This window comes from Rattus norvegicus, chromosome 9, assembly GCF_021556685.1.
Source record: "Rattus norvegicus strain SHRSP/BbbUtx chromosome 9, alternate assembly SHRSP_T2T, whole genome shotgun sequence".
Taxonomy (NCBI): Eukaryota; Metazoa; Chordata; class Mammalia; order Rodentia; family Muridae; genus Rattus; species Rattus norvegicus.
Window position 1 is genome coordinate 84,956,862 of NC_141542.1, and position 15,902 is coordinate 84,972,763.

At 34.7% G+C, this 15,902-nt stretch overlaps 1 protein-coding gene across 6 annotated transcripts in view; it reads right to left on the reverse strand.

Annotated features, from left to right (window-relative positions):
- Erbb4 (erb-b2 receptor tyrosine kinase 4) overlaps positions 1–15,902 on the reverse strand; it is a 1,069,446-nt gene that overhangs the window by 246,179 nt on the left and 807,365 nt on the right. For all 6 annotated transcript variants that reach the window (XM_087567483.1, NM_001437634.1, NM_021687.3 and 3 more), the window contains 2 exon segments: positions 14,416–14,509; positions 7,378–7,532 (listed from right to left, as the gene is read on the reverse strand). In XM_087567483.1, the coding sequence (XP_087423609.1) occupies positions 7,378–7,532; positions 14,416–14,509 (249 nt within the window).

Here is a 15,902-nt window from a genome sequence, read left to right on the forward strand (position 1 = left end):
TAACAATTCTCTTAAAACACCATTGGGTTTATGTAAAATCCAAAAAAAAAAAAAATAAAAAAAAGGCAATGAACAATTGATTGTAATAGAATACATTATGCTTGGTGCTCATTAAAGAGGATCTTGGCAGAAAATAAGCTAATATATTTTAATGCAATTCCCATGGATAATTTTTATAATCAGATTATTTCAATCCTTGGGCATGAATATCTTTATTTTTATCATTAAACAAGGATTTATTTAAAATCAATGAATTGATTTGGCCTTACTGCAATATGACTTGACCACGGTTAAGTAGCAGAAATATGACCTATAAACAGAAACTTTTAACAACTGTTATAATATTGAACTCAAAAGCAAATATTCTGTAACAAATTAATAAACTTGTACAGAGATAGTTGAGGAATCTGCCACGATGAATATTAGGTGGTTTTATTTAAATATACAGAATTTTAATATGTAGTTCTTAGAATTTCATTTGAGTCACTATGAAAATATTTCTTTTATTTTCAAATCTATATAAGTTGAATTCTTTATTTCTCTTCTTCTCCTTCAAAGATGAGCAACTTGTGGGGATGTGATTTACCTAATTTGTTTGGTAATATAAAATATACATGTTTTCCCAAATTCTCCTGTTTCAAATATGGAAAAGGGGCTGTAGGTATCCACAGATGTGACAAGACCATGTGCAGCTTCTATAACTTACTCCAGATGTTAGAGAGCTAACAGAACTCATTTGGTAAGTACAAGTCACCACCTCTGTCACTCATCGTATACTCTCTAACAGGTCCTTAACTAGGTAGAAAATCAGTTTGCCATGGGTTTTTTGTTTGCTTGCTTGTTTTTGGCTTTTGTTTTGTTTTCAGGGGCAACTTTGAGCAGGATAAATAAATTTTAACATGAATAAAAGGTGACAAAAGTCCGTAAAATAAAATGAAGCAGCTAGAACACATATGAGTGGACTGGCACCTTGCATGAGATCTAAAAACAATTGAAATAGGAAAATAAAGTACTAAAACACCCTAAACTTACCTCATGTGGTTTTCTTTTATTCTGTTCTAAAGAACTATTTTTAACCTGTTCCTGTGTCATCACCTTCACAATGCTATTTTATGACAGTACTGCCATTTTGTAAAATTAACAGTCTACTCATGTCCAAGTGAGAGTCTGAAAAAGCTGTACTTTATGTGTAATCTTTATAATGACTCTTGAAAGATTAAAAAAACCCAACAACTTTCAATAGTGAATGAGATTCTGTTTCATGAGTGAGTGTGAATAATGAAACATCTTCATTCATTCAATAAGCCTGTATGATGGGCCCACTGAAGTGCTCGCACCCTTCAAGGAGCTGCAGGTAGAAATGAGATGAATTAGATGTGGTTTTTCACTTATTTTCATTGAGCTCACAGTTTGAAGATGACAGATGCATGGACACACATGTACAGTACAGTTCTGTAAATCTAATATGGAGGATGGACACCAGAATATCATTTTAGCAGGTCATGACCACCATTTGGAGAGAGCCAGCAATCTATAATTTGAGATCCTGAGAGTTATTACTGGCATAGCTGAGAGTGTTATGGAGTTCAGAACAACCTGAAAACAAGACGTCCTCTCTGCACAACAAATATACAGAGATGGAGAGTGCTGGCAGGCAGGGGAGAGTAAACAGACAGTGGAAGACGCTAGGGGACAGATTTGGAAGGAATTAACTTAGTAAGCAAGGAAGAACCCTTGTATAGTTTAAAAAATGCTATGCCTGTCTGTAGGATTTTGCTTCAGAAGGAAAATGACTGAAAAATGTAAATAGACATAATGAGACTTTTTTCAATCACAGGGAAGAAAATTGTATAATTATCAGGAAAATCCGGACAACTGGAGGTTAACTTATGAAAGACTTTAGCCAACCTCAGTAAAATAAATACTTTGATTTTTTTCTCACCTGTGTTTACTAAACATTAACTAAATATTTAAAATATTTAACACACACACATGGCACAAAGAAATGTAACTATCTAGGGGAAGAGAGAGGACTAACAGAATGAGGAGGAGTGATAAAAAGTAGATACAAAAATAAAGACAGATATTCTTAATGTTCAATATATACTTATATGAAAATACAAAAGCATAAAAATTTGAAAGGCTATCCTGAAAAACAAAAGGTAGAAAAACCACTACATTGCTAGATTTGTCTCTGCAATCTCTTTGTCACATGGAGAGTAGTTGAATGGGAACCACGTAGGCTATTTTGGCATGGGGAATATTTAGTCCATGTCAGAAATAATAAAACAAATAGACAGAATTGTTACTAGCTCACGGGCCTAGTCAGAGTCTCAATTATTGCTGCTAATGCAATGAGGATGGGAGGAAAGGAGGTAACAGATGGTATAATATTTCTAAGTGAAAAAGATCTACTGGTCAAAGTATGACCTATAATTTAAATTTGCACCAGCAAGAAAAAATTCAAAGGAGGAAGATGTTTCCTCATATTTTCACTTTAGGAGGAGGGACTGACACTTTAGGGTTTTTTTTTTTTTTAGTCTAGAATTTACTGTGCTTATTTCACGGGAAGTCAGAAATATTCCCCAATAGGTAGGAAAACAGTTTTGAGCTATGATTGTCGAGAACAACTCCTTTGAAAAGGAGCACTGTGAAGAGTTGAGATCATGGAAGAGGAAAGATGGCTAACTGCTACATGCTGTGAGAAACCGAATTCCAGAAGGGAAAGTCAATGACCTCGACCTCTAAAGGCATACATCTTAAGATGATCGTTTGTATGTAAAGTAAAAAATATGGGGAAGTACAATGGAATAAAACTGGATTGGAGAGGTATCTCAACAGGTAAGAGCATTGCTGTCCACTCATGAGGTCCCAGCACCTATGGAACCATCCAGGTTTTATCAACTTTGTAACATCAACTTTGAGGGAATTGGGCACCTTATTCTAGCTTTTTGGATACATGTGGGCAGAAAAACTCTCTCTGTCTCTCTCTCTCTCTCTCTCTCTCTCTCTCTCTCTCTCTCTCTCTGTCTCTTTCTCTCTCTGTCTCTGTCTCTGTTACACACACACACACACACACACACACACACACAGAAATCTAAAATAAAAACACGTAATAAAGTAAAGGTTGGCTATCAGAAAAAAAATCCAGAAAAATGTAGTAAAATTAGAACTTTAAAAATATTTGTTCCTACATGAAAGTCCTTATGTTTTGGTTTTCAATGAGTTGGAAAATACATTGCAGATGGGCAAATGCATTCCAGCAGGCAGAAATGACGAGGGACAGAGAACAGGGGTTGAATAAAGTCATTGCAGATATTACAGAGGATTTCTAAGGTTCAAATTTGTTCATAAACTGAGGGTTAAAGAAAGAAGTGAAAACCAAGAAAGATGTGGGTTGATGAAGGTGGGACCACTTTTTACAAATATAAGTCATCATTCATGTAAAGATAGCATTGTTCTTTAAGTCTTCATACTTACTATAAGTGAATAGTTGATCAAAATAAATATGAAATGTATATTGATTCAACAAGATTACAAACTAAAAGAAACATAGAATTTTGAAACACACACACAAAAATAAGCAAATAGTGGAACGAGATGGGATCAGGAATAAAACCACTCAGAAATTACTGTTCCAAAGTACACTGGTTACAGAAACAGCAAAAATCCATAACATGCATAAATACTCCAAAACCATCTGTGAAACTCTGGATTGTGACACATTTCACATTTATTACTTCATATTGATGTATGAGTGACTCCATATCTATATGAAAAGCATGATTCAGTCATTTTGTGAAGCTCTCCAATTTTTGGAATGAAATGAAACATATTTTCATTTTTATCAATACGCAAGTCTGTGGGCTTCTTCCTACAAGCAAATGTTTTATACGTTTCTGTCAATGGATATTTGTCATTATATGAACTTGAAAATTATAAAGAAAAAATTGATAGAAGAGACTATGGCAACTACGAAACAATAATAGTCACAAAAATTTTAGTTAGAACTCTTTTTTTAGAACAATGCTTGATGTAACAAACATTGCAAATTCATATTTAAAATGTAAGATTTTTATTAAAATAAAAGAAAATTAAGTATATGTTGAAATATAACAGAATCAAGTAATGTCACTGTAGAAAACAATATTAGTACTCGTTGTGTTTTATGCAATATATTTAGTTTATAATTTCCCTTTAAAACTTATATATTACCAATTATCAGTACAAATATTATTATTAGGTTTGAAATTTATTTTCCCGTTGTTTTGTTGTCCTGTTCTGTTTTGGAGACAAGGTCTTATGTGTAGCACTGCCTTGCTTACTTACAACCTATTTCGATCAGGTTGGCCTCAAACAAAAATTTACCTGGTTCTGTTTTTTGAGCACTGGGATTAAAAGTGTGTGCCAACATGACCAATCTTTATTTTAAATTTCCTTTAATTTGTTCATATTCTTAGTACATCATGAAAAGTTCTTCCTTGGTATATAAATTGAATAACATAAATGTGAAGAATCTAGCTGAATATGACTGTCTTAAGATAAAGCAGTTTTTTTTTTCTTAGCTTTAAATGTCAACTTTGCACAGACTAGAATCTCGATTGGGGAAAATGTCTAGATAACATTAGTCCGTGGGTATATAAAAACAGGACTTTCTTAATTATTGATGCGAAGGGACTCTTCTTATTATGAGACCAGTAACCCTAGGCCTGTAGTCCTTGGTTGTATGAGAAGACTAAATTGAACATTAAGCTTTGGATCAGTCTGTAAGCAGTGTTCTTCTTGTATTTGTTTCTAATTTGCCTTGAATTTTCTCTTCTTAACCTTCCTCAGTGACAGACTGTGATCTAGGAATGAAGGGTGTAATAACAATTTTTCTATTCCTAGTTGCTTTTGGTGGTGATGTTTTCAAAAAGTAAGGGAAAGAAAACAAGTTGATTAGCATGTATTCCACATACGAGACCGAACAAATGAAAGAAATAAAAACATGTTGTTAAAATGTGGTCTCTATTCATGGAAAGAGGAGACAATAGTTTTTCACTTCTCCCTTCCTTCCTTTCCTTCTTTCTTCCTTTCTTTCTTTATGTTCTCTTAAGTTATTGAAATGATTAATCATTTAAAAAAGTACTTGAAGAGACTTTAGAGTCAATTTATTTAATTCACTTTTGGAGTAGTAAAAATACATTTAAGGTAATAGGTAATTTTATTTTCAGGACAATCGTTAAACTGGTTTCAAAGGAAGAACTTTATTTCTTAAGATGTCATTGGGAAGACTTTTTCCATTAACTATTCCATCATCCCGGGTTATTGAACGACCTGAAAAACATGGGCATGTGAGAGGACGTCTATTTTCTGAAGTAGACTTGACCTGTGAGCTCGCACTTACTGACACACTCAGGTAATTGATGCACTGAGGAATCAGGTTATTCAGCCCATCCTTCCATTGTCCTGTGATCTTTCCCTGGGTCATAGTTCTATACATTCACACTCAATTTGAAAAGAAAGGATGAACTCTGGGGTCACCTCATTGCCTCAGTATAAGGTGGGAAGCATAGTGGGTATTCTGTGATCTAGTTCTCACAATGTAGGAATTCCTGAGTTCTCGTGAGCGGGAATCACAACACTCTTATGGAGTCAGTGGATGTGCCTATGCAGCTTACGACAAAGGGGAAGCCCAAGGGAAACAACGGTAAGACCTCAGGACAAAGTCATCCATTGGAGACACATTTCCCTAGAAGATGCCACAAAACACAGAAGCCTATTCTGCCTCACCGTTATCCTGCAGCCAGAAGCTTTTGGGGGCATCTGTCTATTTATTTGGAGTTCTTAAGTGACATGGTGAGATTTATTCCCTCATTAAACCTCAGCTTCCCTTTTGCATGAGGTCTCAGTTTCATTGCTGCTGCGGTCATTTGAACCCTTTCCATTGGACAGAGTCTTTGCCGTCTTCTACTATATAAGTTTCCTTTATTATACAATCACAATGTAAACGGCTGATGAAGAAGACACTACAGCCACACATCCAGACTAGGCTCTGTGTTCTCCCTTTCATTTCCCTGATGGCTTCGTTGTAATTAGATTTGCAAAAACAGCAAAAGGTCTCATTTTGAATGGCAACAGCTGTTGACATTGACATTATATTGAATAATTTACTGGTTTAATTTTAGTTGCAAAACAATAAAACCCTCTTGTGGATGATTTTCGCAGGGAAACTTTTTTCTTTCTCCTGCTGACTCCTCTGCTCCAGCAGCACTAGTTGTAATTTTTTTCAAAAAATACTCTCAACTCAAGGATACCAAGACTCACAAGGGGAACCATTTATTACTTCTGTTTTCTTTGAAGCAAAGTGTGTAGTTGACTGTCTCAGTGCCCTCAGCCTGTGTGCTTATGCCGAAACTAAGCAGTTGACAGTCAGCTCTTGTAGGCTGCATTTGATTTTTATTGCAGAATATTGTTTTGCCTTCTGAGGATCTGCTAATTCACAGAGTGACTTAGCTGACTTCATGTCCTGTAGGAGATCCTAGCAGCATCCAAAAATTGATGTTGTTTTGGCAGAATGATATTGTTTGCTTCCCTTTTTCAATATTTTCTAACAGGAAAGCCTTAATCTGGCAGGATGATCTCTTTACAGAACCTCTACTTTCCTGTCAGATATAAAGGGTCCAATTGTGTACATACATGTGCTCTTGTGCATACACTGGTTGTATGCACTGACAATGGAGGTGGAATTTTATAAGGTGAGGATAAAGTGAGTTAAACTGCTCTCAACTCTATCAATATTTATATTTTAGAGGATACAAAAGGAGGATTCTTACTGAGATACTTTTAAAAATAAATAGATTAGGATTTGCTTGAGGTGACATTGTTTCCACAGTGTACAGTGTTCTTCTTTCTCCATTGTCTTTATAAGTGACCATAGCACAGAACAAAAAAAAATCATTTGTTTGTATTTATTCAATCATTATCAATACCACAAGATATGCTGCACAACATTTCCTCTTGAGTTGAAAATATGTATGTATCCTTCTGAATTGTTCCACGACAGTGAAAGAACTATAATTACTATATTGTATCTTCTAATATGTTGAATCTGTTACTTAAAAAGTGAGTGATTTCTAGGCTGAATCCAATGCACACTATCTTCATGAAGGTGTTAATAGAGTGAGAAATGAAGGTAAACTATGAAGAGATAGCTCAGAGGTCCACCTAGAATGAATTTCTGTTAAAATCAACATGTAAAATATAAAGATGCATATTATTTCTTGAGACAATTTCAGTGTGAGTAGACAGCATTGTGGATAGTAAATAAGTAAACATATAGCTCTTTCAACTGGAAACAGGTACATTCCTTAGTCCTGGACCAGAGAGAATACGTACCCCTGGGTGCAGTTTGGATGGCAAGGGTGGCACTCCCGATCCTGATCTGCGTACTTAAATATGAAACTGTTTGCTCCCTGTAGGCCATCTGGACATTTCTCTACACAGTTAGGACCATCTTTAAAATGAGAACACTTTGTACAGTTGTCAGGTCCCTGAGATAAGAAAAAAGAAAAACAAATATGAAGAAAGAAAACTGGGTTCAATTCCCTCTGCAGTGTGTTTATGTGATTTAGTTTTCTCAGACACTGGTGAATGACAAGTGAATCGTTCTCTAAAAGAGAACACTCTATTACCACCACTGTAGTTGTGGCTATTGAATTATAACCAGCACTAAGAGAACCTTCAGTCTCTTCTCTGTTATGCTGTGTGTAGTGAAATCATACTAGCATCATGCTATCAAATACATTCTGGAAAAACGCCCCTTTTGAGGTCAGCACTGCCCACTTTCCCTATTCTTCATGTCAATTCTCTAATGTGACTTAATTTTATCACTAATATGTTCCAATGTTTTCATTGTTGTTGTTATTGTTGGTTTTTTGTTTGTTTCAAAAGGATATCAACATTTTCTTCTTGTAGTTTATTTTTAATGGTATTATAAAGTATGTGTAAATAAAAAATTTCCAAAGCTATGTTTATAACCATTACTTAAATATATATATATATATATATATATATATATATATATGTATATGAGAGATAGTGCATAATAAAAATTAAAATTCACTGCTTTTGATGCTTTTGATGGCATGCAGGCTTTTCTAGTGACTCTTTAAAAATAATAACAGTATCAACTAACCAGACACCCCAGAGCTCCCAAGGACTAAACCACAAAACAAAAAGTACACATGGAAGGACCTCTGGCTCCAGCTGAATGTGTAGCAAAGGATGGCCTTAAGGAAATCAATGGGAGGGGTGGCTCTTGGTCCTGTGGAGGCTTGATGCTCCAGCATAGGGGAATGTTAGGGCAGTGAGGTGGGAGTGGGTAGGTGTTGGGAAGCACCCTCATAGAGGCAGGAGGTAGGGGCTGGTATAAGGGATTTGTAGAGGGGAAACCAGGAAGGGGGACATTTGAAATGTAAATAAATAAAATAACCAATAAAATACATTTTGAAATGTAGGTAAAGAAATATATCTAATAAACAATTTTAAAAAATACACTATTATTGAATTATCAGGTATTAAGCATCCTATACATATAAGAAATTCTTTGTTAGATTTTTTTGTCTCAAATTATCTTATGCTGATGCTTAAAAGGATGTACATATACTTATGTGAATTTTTGAACACCATAGAACAGTCTTTAGACTCATATAATGTACATTCTGAGAAGGACAGACCAAAAATTATTTAAGTATTTTAAAAGTAAAAATACAGTGTGTAGAAACTTATCCAATGATGCAGGTAGCATGAACATTACTAAAATATAGTGAAACAATTTTATATATTTTCATTTATAATCTACATAATGATTTCAATAAGTACAAAGTTCATAAGCAACAATAATGTAAAAACAATAATAAAAGTAATATGTATTTATTTGGTTTTTATTTTTATTTTTCTGACAGTGTCTCCTAGTTAAGCCCACAGTGGTCTCAAACACATAATTTTCATTCATCAGTCTCCAGATTGCTGGCTTATATGCAGATATCATCATGCCCACTCACAAGATTAATTATTTTAATACTAATTTTAACATCGAAGAATGATACTATCCTGGCAGTAGGTTTGCAAGAAGGTATAGTATATTTGAGATTAAGGAAAGTTGAGAACAATTTTATTAAAATACTCTTCTTTTCATGGTTGTGATCTTAACAATATAAACACTTATAACTTGAAAGTAGCTAAATATTATATCAGAAATGATGCAACAAGAAGCAAAAACGAATCATCTAATGAAAGATAGTAATGTAAAGAAGAAAAGGTAATCAGAAAAAGAACTAGTGAGCATAGATAAAATAGCTACTTATTTGATGTGAAACTCAAAGCAAAAATAAAATAAAATAACAAATTTCAAATTACTCTCTGAAACCTAATCCCCATTCTGCCTAAAGAGGTGCTAAAGTTAACTTCTCATTTCCTCCCAGAGCAGAATACTTCACATGCTTCCAAATTTAACACCTGCTCATGGGTACTTAGGCACATAATGCTATCTATTATACAAAATCATTTACTGTGCAGGTATGCTTAGTGGCATGACTTACTCTACAAGACAAGAGCCATGCTTCTTACAGAATGCAGAATAAAGCCTGCAATAAGTAAGTTAGACAGAGTCTGAGTCAGGCATTTTTTTTCTATTAAATTCTTTTAATGGAAAATCATACCCAGGCAAAAATTGCAAGATATAAAAATGTCGCAACCTAACATTAGTTTTCATTAAGTATATTCTAATACAAACATTTCATGACCATTTGTTTCACAAGGATACAAAACAAAGTATCCCCAGCTGAAATAGTTAAAATGCATTTAACAAGTTTCTCAGTGGCTGAAGTGCACTGATTCCGTGATATAGAATCATCTAATGATTACATTAGGTAATCATCTAATGCATACTCACATATTGTGGTATTATCAAGGATTCTAAGAGTCTAAGGGCAGTGACTGACAACGATGAGGGCTCATTCTTTCTTTACCCTGGTTCTAAACTGCCTCCAAACTCAATAATCTAGACAGCCAATAGAGTGAGAGTTCCACACTAAATCCTGATGTCCACATTACATTATTTTTGCTCAGTGGCAGTTGATTTTCCCAGGTAGCTTCTACAGAAAACAAAACTACTATTCACAACTCTACAATGATGTTCTATCATCCCTGTGGGAGGACTGCCTTTCACCTCTCAGTGCAGGGAAGATAAAGCTTACTTTGAATAGTGAAATAGAAGTGGAAGCCATATATAAGAAGGTGAGGACTGAACGTTCCGGTGTGCTCTCACCAGGCTGCCAGTACGAATGCTTCATGTAGAAGTGAGGATGCAGTAAATTCAGAGCTTATGGGTTATAAGAAGGGGATGACTCCTATTGAATAGTTCTAAGTCTTTCAGAGTACACTACATAAAAAATATACATATATTTTTCTGGGAGAAAATACGAGGACAGAATTATTATACAAGCACAATGTTGATGAATTATAACAGCTGCTTTACATTTTATAATAATGTTTAAAAGCTCAGTCTAACCTTTTCTTCTCTTGCTGTCTCTTCAGCCTATATCCTGATCTCTTTTATTTCCCTTTCTACAGTTCTGACCTTACCTCTCTTATTGGATGTACTCAGGGAAGTAGGGGAAATACAAATATTGCATAAACAATCAAGATAAAGTACAGGCAGACCAGCATATCAAAGCAAAGACCATCCTTTATGTCACTTCTACTCTTACTTAGGACAGCAAGAATTTCCAACATATTTGTGCAGGACAACACTATCCATTTAATACAAGGCTCTCATTTCACTTATACAACACTGAGAACACTGCTGTGTAGAAGAAAAACTGAAACTTACATATAGGATCCTAGCATAGTTTTTATCAGAGAAGCTTAACTCATCAACGGATGGAAACAGATACAGAGACCCACAGTCAAACATTAAGCAGAGCTAGGGGAATCTAGCTGATGAGGGAAGGAGCCAGAGAGGTCAAGGACACCACAAGAAAACCTGGGCCCATAGGGCCCATAGGACCCATAGGACCCTAACTGCCAACCACAGAGCCTGCAAATATGGTCCTAGTCCTTCTACACACATGTTGTTCAACTGTGTCTTTTTGTGGGACACCTAACTTCAGGAGCAGGGGCTGTCTCTGCCTCTGTTGATTGCTTTTGAGACATTTCCCCTATGTGGGTGGCCTTTTCTCGCATCAATAGATGTGCCTAGTCTTTCTGCAACTTGATAGGCCAGGGCTGATGGATTTCCATGTGAGGCATGTCATTTTCTGAAGGGAAAGGGAAAAAGAGTAGAGAGGGGAGGGAAGGACAGAGAGGAGAGTCGTGAGGGCAAACTGCAGTCAGGATGTAAAGCAAATTAATAAACTAATTAATTTAAAAAAGATTCATATACACATACAACCCCCTTTCTCTCTTTCCTCTCTTTCTCCCTCCTTCTCATCCCCATCATCCCTTCTCTTCTTTGCCCCTGTCATGGTTTTTAGTCTACTGGCTTTCTGACATCTTTATTCTCTATTTTAATGCGCCCCTGTGTTGCCATGATGGAACAGAAGCATGATTATTGTGTCTATTTTTCACAGCAAGTAATTGTGAAAAAAATCAAGAATATTAATTACTTGGGATCAGGCCTCGGAGTCTAATGAATGGTAATCACAGCCTTAATTTAAATTTTATAAAATATTTAGTTATTTTAAAAATAAATTCTCTCAATTTTTGAAGAACAAATAAATAACAAACTATAAAAGCATACACATTGATAGAAATTAACAACTCGGTTATCCGTTACTAGAAGTTTGTCAGCAGAAGGTAGATGAGCAGAAGGAGCACAGGGATAGACGGTCAAGTGTTCTAAATCCCAAGTATGTACAGTGGGGTTGTCATTCTCCTCATGACAGAAAGCAATTCACTTAGCTATTGTACATTTATTTCTTTATTAGTAGAAGGGGGAAATACATAGAAGACAAAGGGAGAAAATGTGTGGGGAAAGACATAGCACAGAGCTCCCATATCATTCTTCATGTCTCTTAAGCCCTGACTTCACTAATCAATGGAGAGCATTGCAGCTCCTATCACTGATTAGCTAATAACGTGATCATTAAAAAACTTGACACTTGAAAACTAGCAAAGTCACATTAGAGAAGTGAAGTGCATATGTTGAAACCATTTGCATGAAATTTTAAACTTTTGTTTTTAATGTGCCTTTTTTTTCCCCCTCCACTTCTGTCTGTCTAAGGATGCAACTTGAGTTCCAGACAGCTATGCGCTGTCATGTGTGAGCTTGGAACTCAGATTTGGAAGAACAGCTCGTGCTCTTAACTGCATAGCTATCTCCCCAGCGCTGAAACATCAAACATTTTAAAATAGATACCTCCTGCGAAATTGTCTAGCAAAATATGGTGTAGTGCATATTATACTTAGATATTATAAGCAAATTAATGTCCTAGGAAGAGAATTAATTATGGTATTAGTATTCAGTAACATTTTGTTGCTTTGAAATACCAGAACTACAGGGATGTTTGAAGGATGCAAAATCAGTTTTAAGATACAGAATGTGAACTAAGTAAGAGAAGACTAGCATAAATACATTCCTGACAGTTTTGAAGGATAATTTTGAATGAGGGTTAATATACAAAACAGCAATGGAACTTATGCAAAGCAAGCATTACACGGTGGTGCATACTGGACAAAAGGAAATAGGTTTCTCTGAGATTTTTGTGAAATAAAAAGGGGGAGTGGAAAAGAACAGGAAAGTATACATGTCAAAATTACTGTTTCAAAAAGATGGAAATCCAAAGTAAGCAATGGAGCAGTAGCCCTGGCAGCAATCAACAAACTAAACGTTGTGCGCATGGTCAACCTTGGGAGTCACCGTTCAATTAGTGTTTCTCTCAGGCTATGTCTGATCCACACTAAATAGGTCTAGAGATAGCTGACGCCCCCAGCCTTATCAGGAGCAAATGGCCCAAGAGTGATTATTTTATCATTCGATTTCAAGTCTTTAAACTCTAAAAGAACCTTGTTTTCATTAGATGACTTACCGCCAAACACCTAAATGTGGAAGCCTTAAGGTGCTCATGTAGACACCTTAACTTGCTTCCCCAATGCACTGGGTAAACCTCCTTTCTTTCCTGACAGAATATGTTTGCTTGGGGTTTTGCCTGTCTCAAGCAACAGATCAGCTGTGTTGTTTTGACTCTTCACAGTAGGGAAACAAAGCAATTACAGATGCCCTTGAACCACACAAAGGTCAAGGAACAGTATTTCATCCTATAGACTCCAGTTTTTCATGCCACATAACTACGTTTCCATTTCTCAAAGGCCCTTCTTTTCATATGCATTGATCTTCATCATTCCTTGGAGATTGACTTTTCGACATCCTGTAGAAAGAGTTCCAGGCTGGCTCTCTGAGGTCTCGTGGAAGCTTGGAGGGCTAAATTATTTATTTTTCCTGAGCAACTAAATGCTGAATAAGCATACTCATAGAAAATGTATTGTATTTGGAGTTTAAATACGTTTTGATGAAGCCAAACTTCTTGCTTTTGCCCAAGTGTTGATCCCCAATTCCCTACTAAGAGGTGGATCAGTAACAGATGAACTAAGTATTTATCTAAAGAAGGATGAATGGATCCATTTTAATGGCAAACAAAGATTGAACTTAGAAACCCAAGGGGTGGAAAAGCAAAGAGAAAAGGCATTCTGAGAATTGGAAGCAATTTCTCCCTAATATAACTTTCAATTGGGCAAAAGCCTCCTTAGCCTTTAGGTTTTTCATGATAGATATCTATTCCTAGGACCCTTCTCTCTAATACAGCACCGATCGTACTTCTTTAGGTCTTAGTTTATGAAGCTCATCTTATCCCCTTTTTAGTATTTTCCATTCTGTCATCACATACATTAAATAGCAGCATTATAATTTTCACTAAAACAATGTGAACTTTTCATCATATATTTCACTTTCTCATTCATGTTTAACAGTCTATATAGTTTCTGTTACTCTAATTATTATTAATTAAGTTGATTACTTTTGAGTCTTTCTTTCAATACTGTATCTTGTCCAAGACAATTTTATACCTTCTGTCTTCTTATTCAAATACAGTATTTGGGGAATATTTATATAGTATCAGATTTCTAAATATTTTATCTCTCCTATAAAACTGTATGTTTCTAGATTTAAATATTAAATGTGGTTTCCCTTAGTATCCTATAAGTACCAATTGAATTTTTAAAAAAAGCGATAACATAAAATTTATATACATGAAACCGGGAAAGGGAATAACACTCGAAATGTATATAAGAAATACTCAAGTTAATAAAAAAAAAAGAGAAAAAAAATTTATATACATGATACCAAATGAGCGATCACACTAAAGTCCTAAGCCTTACCGGTCCATGGCATGTGAGGAGTCCGTCTTCCATTTTCTCACACTGGGAGTCACACTCAACACAGATGGAGCCGTTTTCAAACTCTCGAAACTCCCTGTGAAAATATCAGCTGCTTGAGAAGGTGTAAGCAAACAAGCTATCAACTTAACAAATGAAGCAACATCTGCTAAGAGCACTATTGGCAGAGTGAATTCTTGAGTTTGTTTCTCTAATGTGCCAGGAGCCACAGATGCACTTTTCTATACATTAAGGGGGAAGCTTTCCATTAAAAGGAAAGATATACAGCAGCCAGATGGTTTTCTTTGCCCTTGATTGGTCTCAACAATTGTCTCGTTCTGGAAAGCTTTCTCCTATGAGAGAGAGAGTCTAGCACTTTCTGAAAATAGAAAATCATCTCTTTTGATGACACAGCAGAATCACTTTTACCTCTGTAAGATTGCATCTGTTTGATTCTATATAAAACATTCTCCTTGGTTGAAGTTTGAATTTCTAAACCATTGTGGTTTTAAATGTCTGGCTACACAAATGTGCTCCAACCTTGTCCTTCAAGGCTATTAAATTTACTTTTGGTTAAACTTCAAAACAAGTTTGATGTCTTATCTCCTGTTTAAATACCAACCTTAGAGTATTAGGAATATCTTTTTATGCTAGATTTTATTTTCTTAGGTTATTGATCTAATGTAACACTCCTTTCAGTCTAATTCTTTTTGAAGTATTTCTATGTGGAATAAAATAGTTTAGTTTAATGTACATAATTTAAAACTTTATTATTGTAATCTACTGTGATTATGATACTTCCTTTTATATCATTACATTTTATGTTTATTTATGTATTATAGGTATTAAATAGATAATTATCCCTTTCAAAGTCTAATATAAATATTTTACTTTGGTAGTTGGGAAGCAGTCATCTATACTATGTTAAATATTTCTGTTTTCACTAAATACAAAATGAAATGTTGGGTAAGATAATTTAGTGTCCTTAATAAAGTTGATCACTAATTAAATCTTTATATCTAATTTGGTTATACATTTTTGTCTTAGTGTTCTGAACCATCTTTTGAAACCAATATAAATATGAAAATACAAGAACAGTGTAATTATAAATTAATTATGTGATAAATTCTAAAAAAATCCTTTCCCTTTTTGTCTCATTTGAACACATAAAGTCTTAATAAACAATGAGATTCCAAAGTGTAAGTTATATATTCTTTTGGCTAAATTGACACTAAATCTACATTTCTATTTTACTAATATTTAAAGTCGGGACATAATTCATTAAGTTTCTTTAGGCATTTTACATATATATACATATATATACTATATGTATATATACATATGTGTATATATATATATATATATATATATATATATATATATATATATATACACTATTATGCTTCCTTAAAGGCAACAGAGTTATGTATGGTTTCAAAATATAAAGCATCAGTAGGTTATCATCTGTATAGAACCTAAACAATTAGCTA